The sequence below is a fragment of the Eulemur rufifrons genome, chromosome 13, assembly GCF_041146395.1.
Source record: "Eulemur rufifrons isolate Redbay chromosome 13, OSU_ERuf_1, whole genome shotgun sequence".
Lineage (NCBI taxonomy): Eukaryota > Metazoa > Chordata > Mammalia > Primates > Lemuridae > Eulemur > Eulemur rufifrons.
In genome coordinates, this window is record NC_090995.1 from 12,211,305 (window position 1) to 12,227,615 (window position 16,311).

At 35.9% G+C, this 16,311-nt stretch overlaps 1 protein-coding gene across 1 annotated transcript in view; it reads left to right on the forward strand.

The window, feature by feature from the left end:
- The window catches only part of WDFY3 (WD repeat and FYVE domain containing 3), a 191,163-nt gene that overhangs the window by 117,482 nt on the left and 57,370 nt on the right, over nt 1-16,311 (forward strand). The window contains exons 28-35 of the mRNA XM_069485368.1: nt 1,147-1,241; nt 1,795-1,915; nt 2,140-2,357; nt 5,178-5,413; nt 6,582-6,716; nt 8,138-8,317; nt 10,092-10,325; nt 15,008-15,107. Of these exons, the coding sequence (XP_069341469.1) occupies nt 1,147-1,241; nt 1,795-1,915; nt 2,140-2,357; nt 5,178-5,413; nt 6,582-6,716; nt 8,138-8,317; nt 10,092-10,325; nt 15,008-15,107 (1,319 nt within the window). The remainder of the gene's footprint in view (nt 1-1,146; nt 1,242-1,794; nt 1,916-2,139; nt 2,358-5,177; nt 5,414-6,581; nt 6,717-8,137; nt 8,318-10,091; nt 10,326-15,007; nt 15,108-16,311) is intronic.

Sequence of the window (16,311 nt, forward strand, 5' to 3'; positions counted from 1 at the left end):
TGGACATAAAAGCATTCCGTCTAGGAATTCCTCATCTCTCTTCACACATTCATAAGTGTGTGTGCACTAGCAAGTACACGCACTCGCACGCACGCACACACACACACACCCCCCCTAGAGCAGACATGCATCTTTTTTCTATTTGGTCTCCATTACTCAAGCATAAGATGATATTTTATCATTGCATGTTCACAGTTTTCATATAATGTGAGTAATATTTTGCTGACAATGTGAAATGTGGTTTAAGGCATATTTATGGAGAGTCTGAGAAATGTTCTTGTGTTCACATGACAATCCCCAGTTTGGAGGATTATGGTATCATGGAAGGAAAACAAGAAAAAACAAACTATCCCAGTCAAAGTATTTTCCAAGTAGAGAATTGCTTAAACTGGATTTGATCACTACTTTCCATGTGATCTCCCAGGCATCTCAGATGAAATCATACCCATTTATTTGATTATTCTCTGCAGACTAATAGCTAATCTGTGTGTTTGCAAATCACTCACTTTTATATTCATTTACCTTGAAAACATGTTTTGTTTTGTTTTGTTCTAACTCAGTGACAGATGTAAAATTGGAACTGAAGAATTATTTTGGAGAATTATAACTATCATTATCAACAATGCTTATTTAAAACTTACCCTAGCATTATAATGATCACTTCACTAAAACCTATCAAAGTTTTTAATTTTTTCCTTACTTTAAAATGAAGAAACGAGCACCCACAGAAATTAAACTACTTGTCCCAGTTTATATGTTTATAAAATAATAGAGGCAGGATTTTACTTTGATCTGTAAACTCATGTTCTTAACCACCAGGCTACAGTGGATCCAAGCAGATAATGTTAGGACATTTTAATTTGGATCAGGCAGTTTGATTTTTGAAACAGTTTGGGTGTTAGTAGATTAAAGAATTCATATTTCTGGAAAACTGTATTTTCCCTATATTTTAAAAACATTGTATATAATGTTACTTGGGATAGCTCAAGAGGAAGCAAACCAAATATAATCACCTAAAGATCCATAAAAGATTAGTTAAAATAAGCACGATTTTTTTTTTCTTTGTATTTTGCTTCTTTGTACTTTATTATTTGTCTTGGGGAGAAGAAAAATAAAATCCATAACATCTTTTTCCTTTATTTAAAGGTTTGGACAGTTTATTTCTTCTACTTTGCCAACCTTTGCAGTTTGTGAGAAATTTGTAGTTATGGAAATAAATAATGAAGAGAAGCTTGACACTGGTGAGTTGATTCTGGAGTTTGGAAAAGTTAGTGGTCAGTTAATTACTATGCCCCTTTCTCTTCTGGCACTAATTAGACCTGAATTATATGTCATCATATTATATTACTTTTCTCCTTAAATTATTTTTGTGGTGTTTCACACATGTATTTGTTTTATATCAGGCCTATACAATATACAGAAGTACAGTGTTGCCTACAAAATTAAGAGGGTGTAAATTTTACTTTGAAAATAAAATTACTGTTTTTACTTGTATGAGCCTCATTGGGTGGCTTTCCCCCTGTTGGGATGGGGATGGGAATGTTAATGCAAAAAAGTGCTCACACTGCCTTTATTATCACTAGTTTAGGAAATGGCAAATGTAAATGAAAAATTTGGAGGGTTCTAAGAGAAATGATTTCACTGACCCTTTTTCTCGTCCATGTTAGTGGAAAGCACTCCTAAAGAATGTTTCCTAAAAGATATATTTTTCAGTGAGATTTCAAAGAACCATGTTGGATATTTTATTTTTGTTTACCTGCAAGGGAGATTTTAATATATTTATTTTCGTTTTAGGAACCGAAGAGGAGTTTGGAGGTCTTGTGTCTGCTAATCTTATACTTTTGAGGAACAGACTTCTAGATATCTTGCTAAAACTAATTTATACATCTAAAGAAAAGACAAGCATTAATTTGCAGTAAGTAAAACCTGTTTGGAATCAGTTGTACCGGTTGCTGTCACTACTTTCTTCATGTCAGACAAAAACATGAAGGACTTGCTGCTGACTCTAAACGGACTTTTTTAACCCTGAAAGTTATACTATTTCAGGAATGAAAACTAGTCTTACTTCTTTTGTTTTAATTTGAAATCCTAATCTTTTAAATTAATTTTATTTTTTTATCTCCATCTGTCTTTGAACAGAGCTTGTGAGGAGCTGGTCAAGACACTGGGTTTTGACTGGATCATGATGTTTATGGAGGAACACTTGCATTCCACCACAGTCACGGCGGCAATGAGGATTCTCGTCGTCCTGCTGAGTAATCAGTCCATTCTCATCAAGTTTAAAGAAGGACTTAGTGGTGGAGGATGGCTGGAACAGACAGATTCCGTCTTAACCAACAAGATAGGAACTGTCTTAGGTATGAGACTTTTGACAGTCAGCTGCTTGAAAATAAGCTGTTCTGTTTTGTTTTTAAATCTTACGTAAACGTGTACTCCAATTTATCTGATAATGATTAAGAGTTTTGAATTTTAATTAATGATAACAATGCAAAGCTTAGGAGATTTCAGATTTGTATTTTTTAATGACTAGTCAGTCTGAAGTCAGGGATAAGATATGACAATTTGAAAATTCAGGGAATTCCTCAGGATATTTTTGTAGTATAGGTCCCTTTCTATTCTGTAAGTTAATAATTAGCAAATTATTAGTAGAACTGAATTAATGATAATTAATATTTTGTGTTTGTGCCAGTTCCTAAACACTTGTCATATAATTAATAACATGTCATTTTCACAGTACCTCTATGAGGTGTCAATACCATCATACCCATTTCACAGATTAGGAAGCCAAGGCTTAGGGGTAAAGTCACTTGTCACATAGCGAGGAAGTGTCAGAATCTGGATCCATTTCACTCAGATCCAAAGGCCATGCTTTTAACAGTTACGTTATGTTGCTGCTCAAGGACTTAAGCTCAATCAATGTTTCAGCAAAATTCTTTCACATATATTTTCTCATTTGTCCTTCATGATTCTGGATATAGGTATATATTAATATTTTATAGTATATAAATTTTATAGGAAGTAAATGAAGCCTAATGAATATAAATTAAGGATTAATTTCTCTACTTAGGATTTTAAGATTTAACTATACGAGAGTCCTGGACCAGGCAATAGCAGTGTCTAAGACTCTGTCTTATGACTATTAGTCTTATGTTTTTACTGTCCTACATCACTTTAGTAATATTAAAAAGAGGTGTTACCGTATTTGACCCACCTGACTTTATGTCTTAGAATTTGTTTGTCCTTCATTGATACCTGCTTGCACTTTGCATGTGCTGCTTTGATTCCAAAAAGGAAATCTAGGTACTCACTTTTAATTTGATTCCATTTAATTTAATTTCCCCTGAATATCTATGTGACACATACATATATGTGTGTATATAAACATGTGTCATCTCATTTGATTCTATCTGTTTGATCTGATGAGCAACCTAATGTTTTTGACTGTTTAAGTGCACATTTATTTATGAAATTTTTCTTTATAAAAATACCTTTCACACAGCCATAATTTGAATCTAAATTAACACTTAATTGTATATTAAATATTTTTTAAGATTAATTATAGGGGAAAAATAGTATGAAATTTTAAAAAGGAAAATGAGAATGCTAGTATTGGTTTTTTTTTTTTTTAGAACCTGCAATTGAATAAAAATTTATTTTCCTGTTTAGCATATAAAATACTACTTTATGTCTTTTGATTATTTTTCATTTTAATTAATTGAGAGAGAAAAGAGAGAAAGAGAGACGTCTTGCTGTGTTGCCGGGCTGGATTCAGACTACTGGGCTCAAGCAGTCCTCTCACTTCAGCCTTCCAAATAGCTGGGATGTCTTCTGATTTTTTAGAGCTCAAAACATTTTTTATTTTTGTAATTTCATTTAGAACTTAACTATAAACACAAAATCAATTCCATCTTCTAATCTAGCCAGTCTTTCAGAAACGTGGCAGTGTCATTAACAAGGGCAAAGGAAGTAGCGTAATTTTATAGGCTCTAAAGTAGAGACATCAGGTTTCAAATCTTCCCGTCATACCACTTTGTGAATTTGAACAAAAAAAACACATATTTTCTATGGTATAAAAATGATAGCAGTTTCTAAAGCACATGTTCATTGTGACTAAGAAATGGAATGATATATGAAGGAGTTGGGTAAATTGCTATACAATTTTTATTAATTAAAAGAGCATGGTATTTAGGAAGAAACCTAGACATAAATTTTTCTTTTATTATGTAAAATAGGAGTTGCAAATAGGTGCTTTACTTCATTCTAGAAAAATCTTTAAAAATGTGAATATTTGAAATATAAATTGCTTCAGAATAAAAAAATCAATCCTTCATCTCTTGGTTGCTATTCACAAAAGTCTTCCATTGAAAATTTGGCTGTGTACTGAGTCCTTTACTAAGTTTGGGGGTGGAAAAAGAACCAAATGTTTGGAATATGTCCTGAATTTAGCTATGAAGCAGAAGAAACACTATTGGTAGAAATACTGATACTGTCGCCATATTAATAAGCACTGACCATCTCCTGAAACAGCTGGGTTTCTGGAAGGGATTCTGAGTGCTCAGCTGAGCCTGTGGGTCGCTGTGGCCACACAGGGCTTGAATTGGCCATCCCAGTGCCTGGCCGCTTTCCAACAGATTGCAGATCACGCTGCGAGGGAAGACTGTTTTTGCTTATTCATTTAGTTTTGTCTCTAAATTTGTAGATAACTTAAAGTGAATGAGCTTATCATGGTTTTCAGGACAAGTGAAATATATTAACTATAACAAGCATATTTTTAAGTTTCATATTTTAGCATCCTAAATTTTGGCTGTATTTTAGTTTTCACTTTTTTCCTAGGGAAATAATACAAGCAGGAACATCAGAGCTCTTCTGAGATTATTCCTCTAATGAGTAGAATTTATATGCCCTTACGAAGCATTTTCAGAGTCTCGTATCTGACCGTCTCAGCTGTATTTCTTAAACGTGTGTCCTAATAGATAAACTTGCTAAAGTCAAACAGCTGGTGAAGTAAAACTTCTGACTGTGAGATTAATTCCACAATTGAATACTTAATTGCCTGTCGTGATACGAACGTTCTGGGTAGAAATGTTACCCATACTGAATGACCGCCTTTGTTGTTAATGCGTCGTGGCTGCGGCTGGCTACTTTTGTGCTTATTGTCGCATTTCCTCTTCCCGTAGGGTTCAACGTGGGCAGGAGTGCTGGCGGGAGATCGACCGTCAGGGAGATCAACCGGGATGCGTGTCACTTCCCTGGTTTTCCGGTCCTGCAGTCGTTCCTTCCCAAGCACACTAATGTCCCTGCCCTCTATTTCCTCCTCATGGCACTGTTTCTGCAGCAGCCAGTGAGTGAGCTGCCTGAGAACCTGCAGGTCAGTGTGCCTGTCATCAGCTGCCGATGTAAGCAGGGTGGCCAGGTAGGAATGACCTAGTAAGGTGAGAGTGTAATTACATGTACCAAAGACTCACCGTAGGGTAGTGGGTAATCACAGCAAAACCGTCACTTCTCTCACGTTAAAGTTGATTTGGGATAGAAAAAAAATCTAAAAGTACCATAGATAATTTTCTCAAAAAGAAGTCCTTTGTCCTTGTTTGGACTTTTTCTCTGTATGATGACTGTGTATGATTATATGTGCATAAAGACTTTGGATGCTGTTTGGATGATCTAAAGAACTCTTTTATTATGTGATTTTTATCTAGAAAAATAATTTCATTTCCATAAAATTAAAAATGAAGGGAGTTGTTTGTGTACCGTAAATTAATTGAGTGGATATGACAGGTTTCTCAGTGTAAATTCTGATTAAAAAAAAAATGTAATCACTTAATGTTAGATATAACCGTCCACATTAGGAAAATAGTAAGACTTGTCTTCTAATTGAAGACTGTTAATGTCTGTATATAATTTATGTTTGTGACACTACAAACCCTTAGGAATTTAAATTTTAAACTCTGCGTCCATCCTAATGCTAAATGCTATTCAAATCAGTTCTAGTAGTTGACAAAACCTTTTAAGTGAAAACACTGAGTCTGTGCACTTACATTAAATCAAATTACAGGTTCATGCTTCGTAGAGTTTTGTTGGTTATGTAATTTTTCAAAATACACATGACACCATGAAATATTATGTAAAACTGCTAGGAATAAATTTCTTCCAATTGATTTTTATTTCATCAAATCTCATCTTTAAATAATCTGAAATTAAATTAGAACATTGCTGAGAATGGGAAGGAAGTGAATTCATGGTGCTTTTTAAAAAAGATCCTGTTTAAAATCATCAGTTCTATAATTTCATCTTGTGGTTAATATGTATTTTATTTTTGTTTTCTTTAGAAAAATTGGAAAGCAATGTTTTATAACGTAAATACCTAAAACAGGATATGATACATAGTATTCAACTTTTTTTATAAGTATATAAATGAGTTTTAAAATGTAGGATGCAGGAGTACTAGGTCTTTATCTCTTTATCATTGCTGACTTTAAAAAAAAAAACTAGTGTCAGAGAAATTTTACAATATTAGAACTTATGAGGGTCTCTACTGAAAAAAATTAATAGTGGCTAATCTTTAATCACTTTCACCTCTGCAGTTTGATTTGGATTCTATTTGGACGTTTATCTTTGGAGTTCCTGCCTCCAGTGGAACTGTGGTCTCTTCTATCCACAATGTGTGTACAGAAGCTGCTTTTTTATTATTGGGAATGCTTCGCAGCATGCTGAACTCAGTAAGTTTACCGACATTCCGAGACCTGTTGATAGTTCCTCCGGCCCGTGATTTTTTTGTAAATAGAGGAATCCTTCAGTAGCATAGCTGTATATTTACAACGTGATCTCTGGAACCTCAAAGTCTGTTTTATTATTTCTAACATGAGAACGGACTGTACTGTTCTTAAGACCAGGGACTGTCAAGCCCTACCTAGTGCAGAGCCTTCCTGTGGAACTTCAGACATACTGACCTCAGTTGTGTGCCTCAGTTTCCTCATGTGTAAAATGCTGATGATAATAGAATTTATCTCTTAGGGTTTTTGTGATGATTTAACTAGTTAGTGTACACATAAAACGTTTATAAGATTGCCTGGTATATAGTAAGTGCTTCAGAAGTATTAACTGATATTAACATTATTAATGTAATAAAGTATATTTTATAGTGTATACATCTGTAATCAATGTATATGACAGTATATGTTGTTACAATAGTATGTTATTTTAACCTTTAAAGTCACTTTCATTTAGAAGTTAAAAATGGTGACAATGTAAGTTTTACTTTCTTTTGCTTTTGTTTTTCTGTTCTGATTATTTCTGACTTAAAGTATTGAAAAAAGAGTAAGAACACAAAATTTATGTTCCTGTCTATCTGATGGGAATACTGTGAATAATGGATTTGTTTACACAATTTTAGGATTGCTCTGTAAGAGGAATTGTTAACTTAGACTGCTTGAATTACACATACCTGACAAATCTAATTTTAGTCAAAAGTATGATTATGTCATCTAAGCGCAGAACATTACCATCAAATGCATGAATTTAGAAAATGCTTTAGAATTCTTGTTTTGTCACACCCATTCTCCTGGAACGTGAAAAAAAAAAAAAAGGATTCTTGTTTTGGTGCCTACTGTAAACAAATATAAAAATCTAACTTACAAAGAAAGCCATTCTCTGGGCAGGTATCAGGAGATACACGTTGTTCAAATATACAGTGTTCTTTTTATGTTTTTTAATCATCATTGTTGTTGTTGTTGTGTTATATAATGCTCAAGTGTGAGGCCCGGAAAGGTGAACTGCCTTCCCCATCCTTTATGGTGACTGCTCACTCTGGCACGATGCACAGTGGGTCACACTGGTGGCAGTCCAGCCGCTGGTGGTACCAGAGTACTCACATTAATGGGATGAGTGGTCAGAACCACTGACTTCAGTTAGCTGAGCTGTGAATAACCCTGTCAGTTTCCAAGGGCATTGTTTTTGTTTTAGCTAATTTCTAAGTTAGTTTGTGTGTGTACACGAGTGCGTCTGCTCAAGTGTGTAACTTAAAGAGTGCTGGACCAACGATATATCCAGTTTTATAAGAATAGTGAGTAATGGGTTTTTAAAGTAATTTTTCGCAGTGTCCGTTACTCTAACACAGTGGTTCTTCTCTTGTTGCCGGCAGCCGTGGCAGTCGGAAGAAGAGGGATCTTGGCTCCGAGAGTACCCGGTGACCCTGATGCAGTTCTTCAGATACCTGTACCACAACGTGCCCGACCTCGCCTCCATGTGGATGAGCCCGGATTTCCTGTGCGCCCTGGCGGCCACGGTCTTCCCCTTCAATATTCGCCCCTACTCAGAGATGGTAGGAACGGGGGAGGAAAGTGTCAGAACTGGAATTTGTCTGTGCCAGTGGTTAGCAGATGGTTTTGTTGTTGTTGTTGTCAATCTTTGAGGCCTTTGACCAGGTTATGGGATCATAACTCTGTGCAGCACCTTTTACACCATCCCGTGTCCTCAGCTCCCACACTTCCCTTCTGCTTTCCCCTAAAATGACAGCAAACTGTGCTTCCTTTTTTCATTTACCATATTCCTGTAAGTCCCTGGTTAGTAATTTCCCTCTCCAAGTAATTGATCATTTCTCATGTGATGATAAATAACTCTGTAGTTGTAAAATGTTCTTTTCAGGTAAAAGAACTCTAGTCTAACAGAACTTCTCTCTGTTTTATTTTAGGAATTAGGCACTTGCTGAATTTAATCCTTATAAATGACTTATAGGTTTGATGGTCTTTATAAAAAATAAAGTATATGTTGGTCCTTCTGCTCAACTTTTCTCATTTCATTCAACTTTTATTTTTCTTATTTTATACTAATTTAGTAGAAAATTATTAGCTTATAATCATATAGAGTATAGATACTTTTCTCCTTTATTTTAATCTTTTTTAATTTTTTAACTGACAATAATTGTACATATTAATGGGGTACACGGTGATGTTTCAGTACATATGATGTATAATGATCAGATCAGAGTAATTAGAATATCATACCAAACATTTGTCATTTCTTTATATTAGGAATGGTTGATATTCTCCTAGCGTTTTGAAACTATGTATTACCGTTAGCGTAGTCAGTCCTGTGGTGGTGTAGAACACGAGAACTTACTCCTGCTATGTAGCTGTAATTTTGTATCCTTGAACAAATCTCTTCCTGTCCCTCTTCCCCCTGCCGTTCTCATTCCTAGTATCCTCGCTTCTACTTTTTCGTTCTTTGAGGTTAACTTTTTTTAGCTTCCACATACGAGTGAGAATATCTATTGTTTAACTTACTGTTCCTGGCTTAGTTCACTTAATTCTTTTCTCCTTTAAAATAGGCCCACAAGACAGTTATTCCTCCATAATACTTCAGAATTTCATGATGTTTCCTCTCATTTCTACTACATGGTCTAGGGCCTAGGATAAACCGCCTTCTTCGTACAAATTTTCCTCCCTGTATAAAGGTGGAATATTCATTGTACAATTACAGGGATTTATAGAAGAAAGACAAGTGTAACACATGACCTCAATAGCTTGACAGGTTTATAATTTTAGAATCCTCATTTCTGGTAAAAATTGACCTTCAGTGCTATCTCAGTGCCTTTGTAATCTGTCTGCTAGTCTCTCACACTTGCCTCCAAATTGGCACAAGTTTTATTTATTTATTGGGGTTTTTTAACTTGCAAAAAAATGGATCACCCCTTGGGTGCTACTAGTATGCCAGATTTTTATCTGAAATTTTGTGAGATTTGACTTCTCAGTATATGGGTTTCAAATATGCAAATGTAGTCATTCTCATTTTATTATTTATTGTAGGTGCAGTTATCCACAGTAGACTTATAATTTAGCATAACGCAGATTGTATTGTTAGTCGTAGATCAGAAAGACCATGTGTTGAGTAACCTTGACACGTGCTACCAGATTACTTACCTTGAACGCGAGAGTCAGGTAAAGCAGAGTGAAATCATGTGCTGGGCAGCTTAATAGGTGGTAAATGCTGAGAGAAGACACTTCTGCTGCAACAATTTTATTTTTAGGAACCACAGAAGTAAAAACGTCAAATAAAATCTAGTATGATTACCATATTTTCCCATTTGATTTTGCTAGGTGACCGATCTTGACGATGAGGTCGGATCTCCGGCAGAAGAGTTTAAAGCGTTCGCAGTGGACACAGGCATGAACAGGAGCCAGTCCGAGTACTGCAACGTGGGAACCAAGACGTATCTGACCAATCACCCCGCTAAGAAGTTTGTTTTTGACTTCATGCGGGTCTTAATAATAGACAACCTCTGTCTAACCCCTGCCAGCAAGCAAACGCCACTAATTGATCTTCTGCTGGAGGTAAAGACGAAGAAACGCATTTACATCTCTTCTGCATTGCTTTTGTAGTTAGAGTGTCAATGACCATACAAGTTCTATGCCACAGATTTCTAATTCTTCAGGGTTCTGTATGCGCAGAACTTGTCATGGGCTGTGGAAAGTTTTTAATCTTACCTGTGCTTCAGACCCTATCAATTTGTTCTTTTTTCCATTTCCTCAAGCACGTCTCGAGCCTTCATCACCCTTTCTCTAGGAGGTGGCAAACATTTTTGTAAAGGGCCAAGTAGTAAATATTTTAGGCTTTGTGGGCCATACAGTCTGTGTCACAACTGTATAACTACACTATTGTATTAATAGCTAAAAATCAGCCGTGGGCACTACATAAAGGTATGAGCATAGCTGTGTTCCAGCAAAACTTTATCTGCAAAAATGGGCCCAGGCTGGAAATGGCCCACAGGCCACAGTGTGTCAGCCCCTTCGCTAGACATTGACGGTACCGAGTAGCATTGTCTCCTCACCTCGCCACTCCCTGTGTCAGTCCTACATATCCATTGTTGCCGGATACTATGGCGTTGGCGTGCTGTGCACCTGAAGGCCTGGTGGGTCTTGCGCGTGTAGGGGCTCAGTGTGTGCCCGTCAGATTTTCCCCAAGGCGGCACAACTGCTGGGTTGGTTGCCAGTTCTGCCGCTGCGTGGTCTGAGTCAGCTGATGGGTCAGAAGGTGAGAGTGGCTCTGAGCCTTAAGTGGCCTCGCTCGTGGCGCTAGACATTAGCCATCCCTGAAAAACATTAAAAATGTTCACTTAGAAAAGTCTTCAGAGAAAATAAAAGATCACAGAGAGGGAATTTAATATGATATAATTAGTTTCCTATTCATTCATGTTCTTTTAGCCAATTCATACAAATAGGGTCAAATAGTACATGCCAGGGGCTCTTTAAAAAACATGTTTTATGAAGGTTTTGGTCCTAGCAGATGCCTGCATTTCTCTCTGAGGGACTTCCTGCGTGCCCTCCGCAGTCTGGCATCGGAGCCGGAGCTTTCTCTGCTCCCTCTAGTGGCTAACACAGTTACCTTGTTATTTGCAACCTGAAGACCATAGATGTTTATCTTACTCAAGTGACAGTATCTCCATTTGGTCAATTAAAAAAACTCACTAATGTAATTTGGATACCGGTCATGCTAAGCATTTTAATCAGGAACACAATGTTTAATAATGGTAGAAGAATAATTGGTTTCGTCAGTAAGCCATGTAGTAGAATTTTAAAACATGCCTGGTAGAGCTTGTCCCCTTTGGAAGCTTTAAAAAGATCTGAGAAGAGAGATAGCCTGCATCATAGTGTATAGGGTAAAAATCTGAAGTATTCTGTGAAAAAAATGTCACGGTAATTGGAAAATAACAGCATAAAGTTCAGGAGAGAAGTGTGCAAGAAAGCAGAACTGAGCAAAAAGTAAGATACACATATGTGAAAGATGCGGGGTGAGTGGGTATATCCAGTAACCGCATTTTCAGGCTCATAGGAACCTTAATAGCTAATGAACTGGCCCTCTATAGTTATCTTTTATTTTTGTTTTCTCTATTTTTTTAATAAGAAAAGTTTGACATAACTATTAACCTTGAGATAAGTTTCTCATTGTTGCGGGCATGAATTTGTCCTGTGGTGGAATTGTGTCCCTAACGGTACTGGGAAGTTGTGCGTGATGGGATTATCGTACCGGGAGGAGCAGGGAGTTAGTTTCTGGATGAACCTCAGGTAGATTATAAACCACGTAGTTAGAGATCAACTTTCCTGTGTTCTTTCATCTCTCACAACAATTAGCACAGTGCCTTGGTGTATTCTATAAGCACAGTAAGTCCTCACTTAATGTCATTGATAGGTTCTTGGAAACTGTGACTTTAAGTGAAATGACACATAGCAGGTCCTTGAATAATATCATTTCCTTCAATGTTGTTTCATTAAAATGATGAGGAAAAAAATTGGCTTTTTTATATATCATTGTGCTTGAAGTCAAAATGTCCAAGAATGTATCAATGACATTAAGTGAAGACTTACTTTATTTTTGAATCATTTAATTATTAACTACATCCGTGGCAGTTCCCAAACAGGAAGATATAATACTACATAATAAAAGGGATAGAAATTTACTTTTAAAAATGAATGCACTACTTTGATGAACTTTAAATCTAATACATACGTAAAGAATACATATAAAAATATGTTAATGAAAATATTACATGCCTTCCTATGATGTAAAAAATTGCAAATATGATTTCGAATATTATGATTATGAAGTCTTTATCCATGAAGAGATTCAAGAATAGAGTTACCATATATACTTACCATTTACCTACATAACCGTCTTCAGTCTTATGAGTGCTAGAGTTTCATCATGAAAGCATCTCCTTACTTGATTATGTCCACAAGAACATGAAGTTATCTTCATTAGCAATCTGTAAAAATAGAGGATTCTTATTCACATAGACTGGCTTGAGTGTGACACTGAAGCCACATACGAGGAAGGTGGTGTGGTCTAATGGAAAGAGCATGGGTTTGGGAGGAAGAAATACCTGGGTTTAAATTCTGTCCCTTGTTTATTATGTAAGCATTTTAATCTCCCTCAGCTAAATTCATTCTCTGGGAATGATGCTGTTTACTATCTCGGCTGCAGGATTGTTGCGAAGGTTAAATATGTGTGCATCACTCAGCTAAAAGTATTCTGAGGATGCAAGCGTTCATACAGTCTTAAGGCCTTTAAAAGTTAGTCTGGTGTAAATCTCAGCAAGGACATAGGACTAGGCCACTAGGGCCGGTAACAAGTAAAAGTTCTTGGTCCTGATCACTCTGCTTATCATAACAGCTTTGGTGAGAAGAATCAGAGTATTAAATGCCTATTGGTGACTGAGCCAGCCTTAAATCCTTCTGGAATAAGAAAGAATATTAATAAAAATAAATACTGCTGACTGACCAAGCACCTCTCTAGTATAGTCCCTCTGTTTGACAGACTCCAAAACTTTGTCCAGCTGAGATTTGGTAAACCTTACTCATTATTAGGTATTTCATTAACACCTTGAGCTCATTACAATCCTGAAGGAGTACTGTTGTCTTCAGAGTGTGGACTATTCCTTAGTAAATTCTGATCACTCAAGCTGTTGCCTGAAATGGTCTCTGATCTCATTATAAGGAAATCCTCATGGAACTGCTAGTGTGCTGTCAATCGTTTGTAAGTCCTCACTTTCTCTTCAGTTACTGGGGGTAAGACTCTCGAGCTAACACCAGCCTGAGAGACGAGGCAGGCCTTGCTCACAAGTCCCCTGCTGACCCTTGTCTTAACCTGTTCAACTACACGAAGAAATTCAGTAAGGTTAAATACAGTTTGAGAAATTCTTCCCTTTTTCCAAAATTAGGTAACTGACAAACCAAACTCCTAAGCACTAGTATTCTTTTAACTGTTACTAGACCCATATTTTGTCATTTTAAAACTAAATAAATGTCTTCTCATGCAAAAAAAAAAAAAAAAAAAGAAAAGAAAAAAATTATTCTTTACAACTTTTGTTTAGCTGTCGGTTTTTGAATCTCAGGCTATTGATTTCACTATATAGCACTCAGATTTCAACTGCTGCTTTAAAGGCTTTAACAAGACCACCTTGAAAATCACAATAGAAAGAAAAACAGAGCAGTCTTCTAAAACCCCACTTTTTTTTTTAACATAGTCATAAACACAATCCTGGATCTCTCTGCAAGAATAAGTAGGTTCTTTCATTTCATTGGCCAAGCATCAATACTGTGGCTGAATCTAAAGCATGCAGATCTCTTTGTAAGGAAGAACATTACAGTTTATTGAATTATTCAGTTTCTAACTCCTGTCAAAAGCCTGGCTAGAACTACTGGCATTTGGGAACGATGGCAAAAGGATCTTTCCTGCATTTCAGCATGTGTTCCCCGTGCTTTGCCGCTGACTTGGTCAGACACTGGAGAGCCATGCACTTGGATTGTCTTCCCCTAATTAGCGCTAGAAATGCTGTCCGGGGACTGTACTTTGTGCCCTAAGCTTTTACTCAAGATAATTTTTAAAAATCATCTCTGTACTTTGTAAAACTTATCAAAGATACTACCTATAAAGGTTGTTCACTGTCCTCCTGATACCCATAGAGAACATTTCTCTCCGAACAATTTTAAGAAAACACATATCCCTGCTGACAATCTAGTCTGCTTTTTATGAATAATACACAGCTTTGTGAACCATCTTTTTTCTCCTTCTTGGTACCTATGAAGCTCAGAACTAAATTGTTTTTTATTGTAAATATTTCATTCCCCGTTGACTTACTCTCTTGATGACTAGGTTCTTGAGCTTGTATTTGTTTTAATGGCTTTAAGATTTATATATTATCCATATTTCATTACAACTTGCCAGATTTCTTTGGGAAGTGAGATATAATAATAGATTATCAAATATTTATTAAATACTTGCAGTGTTTAGAATACTATTTTTGGAGAAATGGATTTAAATTTGCTTTAAATTTTTAAAAATTCTATGATTAGAAAAATAAGAGAAGGATTGTAAGCATATATACCATCTCTCACGTCCTATTTCTTTTTATCTAACAGTAGAGTTTTTAAATTTTTTTAATACATTTGGTAATGTAAATATGGTTTAGCCTTATCTTTGGTTGGTTCTGTTTCTAATTCTAAGTTTTGTTGATTAGGCTTCCCCTGAAAGATCTACAAGAACTCAGCAAAAAGAATTTCAGACTTACATTTTGGATAGTGTGATGGATCATTTGCTTGCAGCTGATGTGTTATTGGGTAATTCTGTGTTTTATTTTATAATAGTACCTATAATTACTCTCCTTCTCTATCTAAACCCCAGGTGTCTCTCTTTTTTAACTTCATCTGTCTCCTCTTGTCTTTTTAGTCTAGCTTCATATACGCAACATTGTATTTGTGCTATTTATCCATGTTGTTGTATATTGTAGCATGAGTCCATTTATTCTTACTACTATATGGTATCCTGTCATGGATATATGTTTATCCATTTTACTATTGATAGACATATGGACATTTCCAGTTCTAGAAAACTATAAATAAAGCTGCTATAAACATTCTTGTTCATATGGACCACATATGTGTACAATATTTATACATATCTGTTGAGTATGTGCCTATGAGTGGAATTGTTGGGTCACAGGTATATATATATGTTACTTTTTAGGATGGCTTCCAGGAAAAAGATCAAAACACATTGAAATGTGTTTTTTCGGTATGTCAGTATCTAATTACAATAAAAATAAAAAACTTTATAGTGAAGCCAATATTTATATCTAAAACAAAGAATTTATAGGAGAGGGAAAAGAGATGGTTTAGTATACTATGTATGCTACTTTGAGTTCCTGGTGATACTGTTAATCATAGAACCTGTGCACTATTAACATTTTTTTCAAAAGTAAATTTGCAAGGAAATCTTTAGTATTGTGTTAACATGTAACTGTGCACTCTGAAAGCAGGGTGTCGAGTCTCACTTTGTACTTGTTCTTATCAGTTGAGATCGGTCATACTATATAATGACACAAGGTAATGGAGCAGTGTAGAGTTAGGTAGGAATAATAGTAATCACATTTAGTGCAGCCTCCAGAATTTCCACAGAGGAAGGGCTGAGAGGGAACATTCTAGGTGGGAGGTGGGGCTAGGAGGGTTAGTCACAAAGCAGTGTTATATAGCAAGCACACTGAAGACATTGGGGTCCCTTTAAAAAGAGAGATGGTGCTGATGATAATTACAGAGGGGGCTACATGCACCACCACCATTGATTGTGCTTTATTTTGTGTAGTTTTTATGAAGCTCTATTCTGCCTGTGTTACTTCATTGTTACTAAAGGTGTATACTCAGAGAGTTTTATTTGGTGTTCTGTTTTTACCCTTTATTACTTACATAGAATCAATTTATAGCTGATAAACTGACCTAAGTTTTCTCCCCAGTGGCGATCACTTGTGACTGACAGTTTATGTTGAAG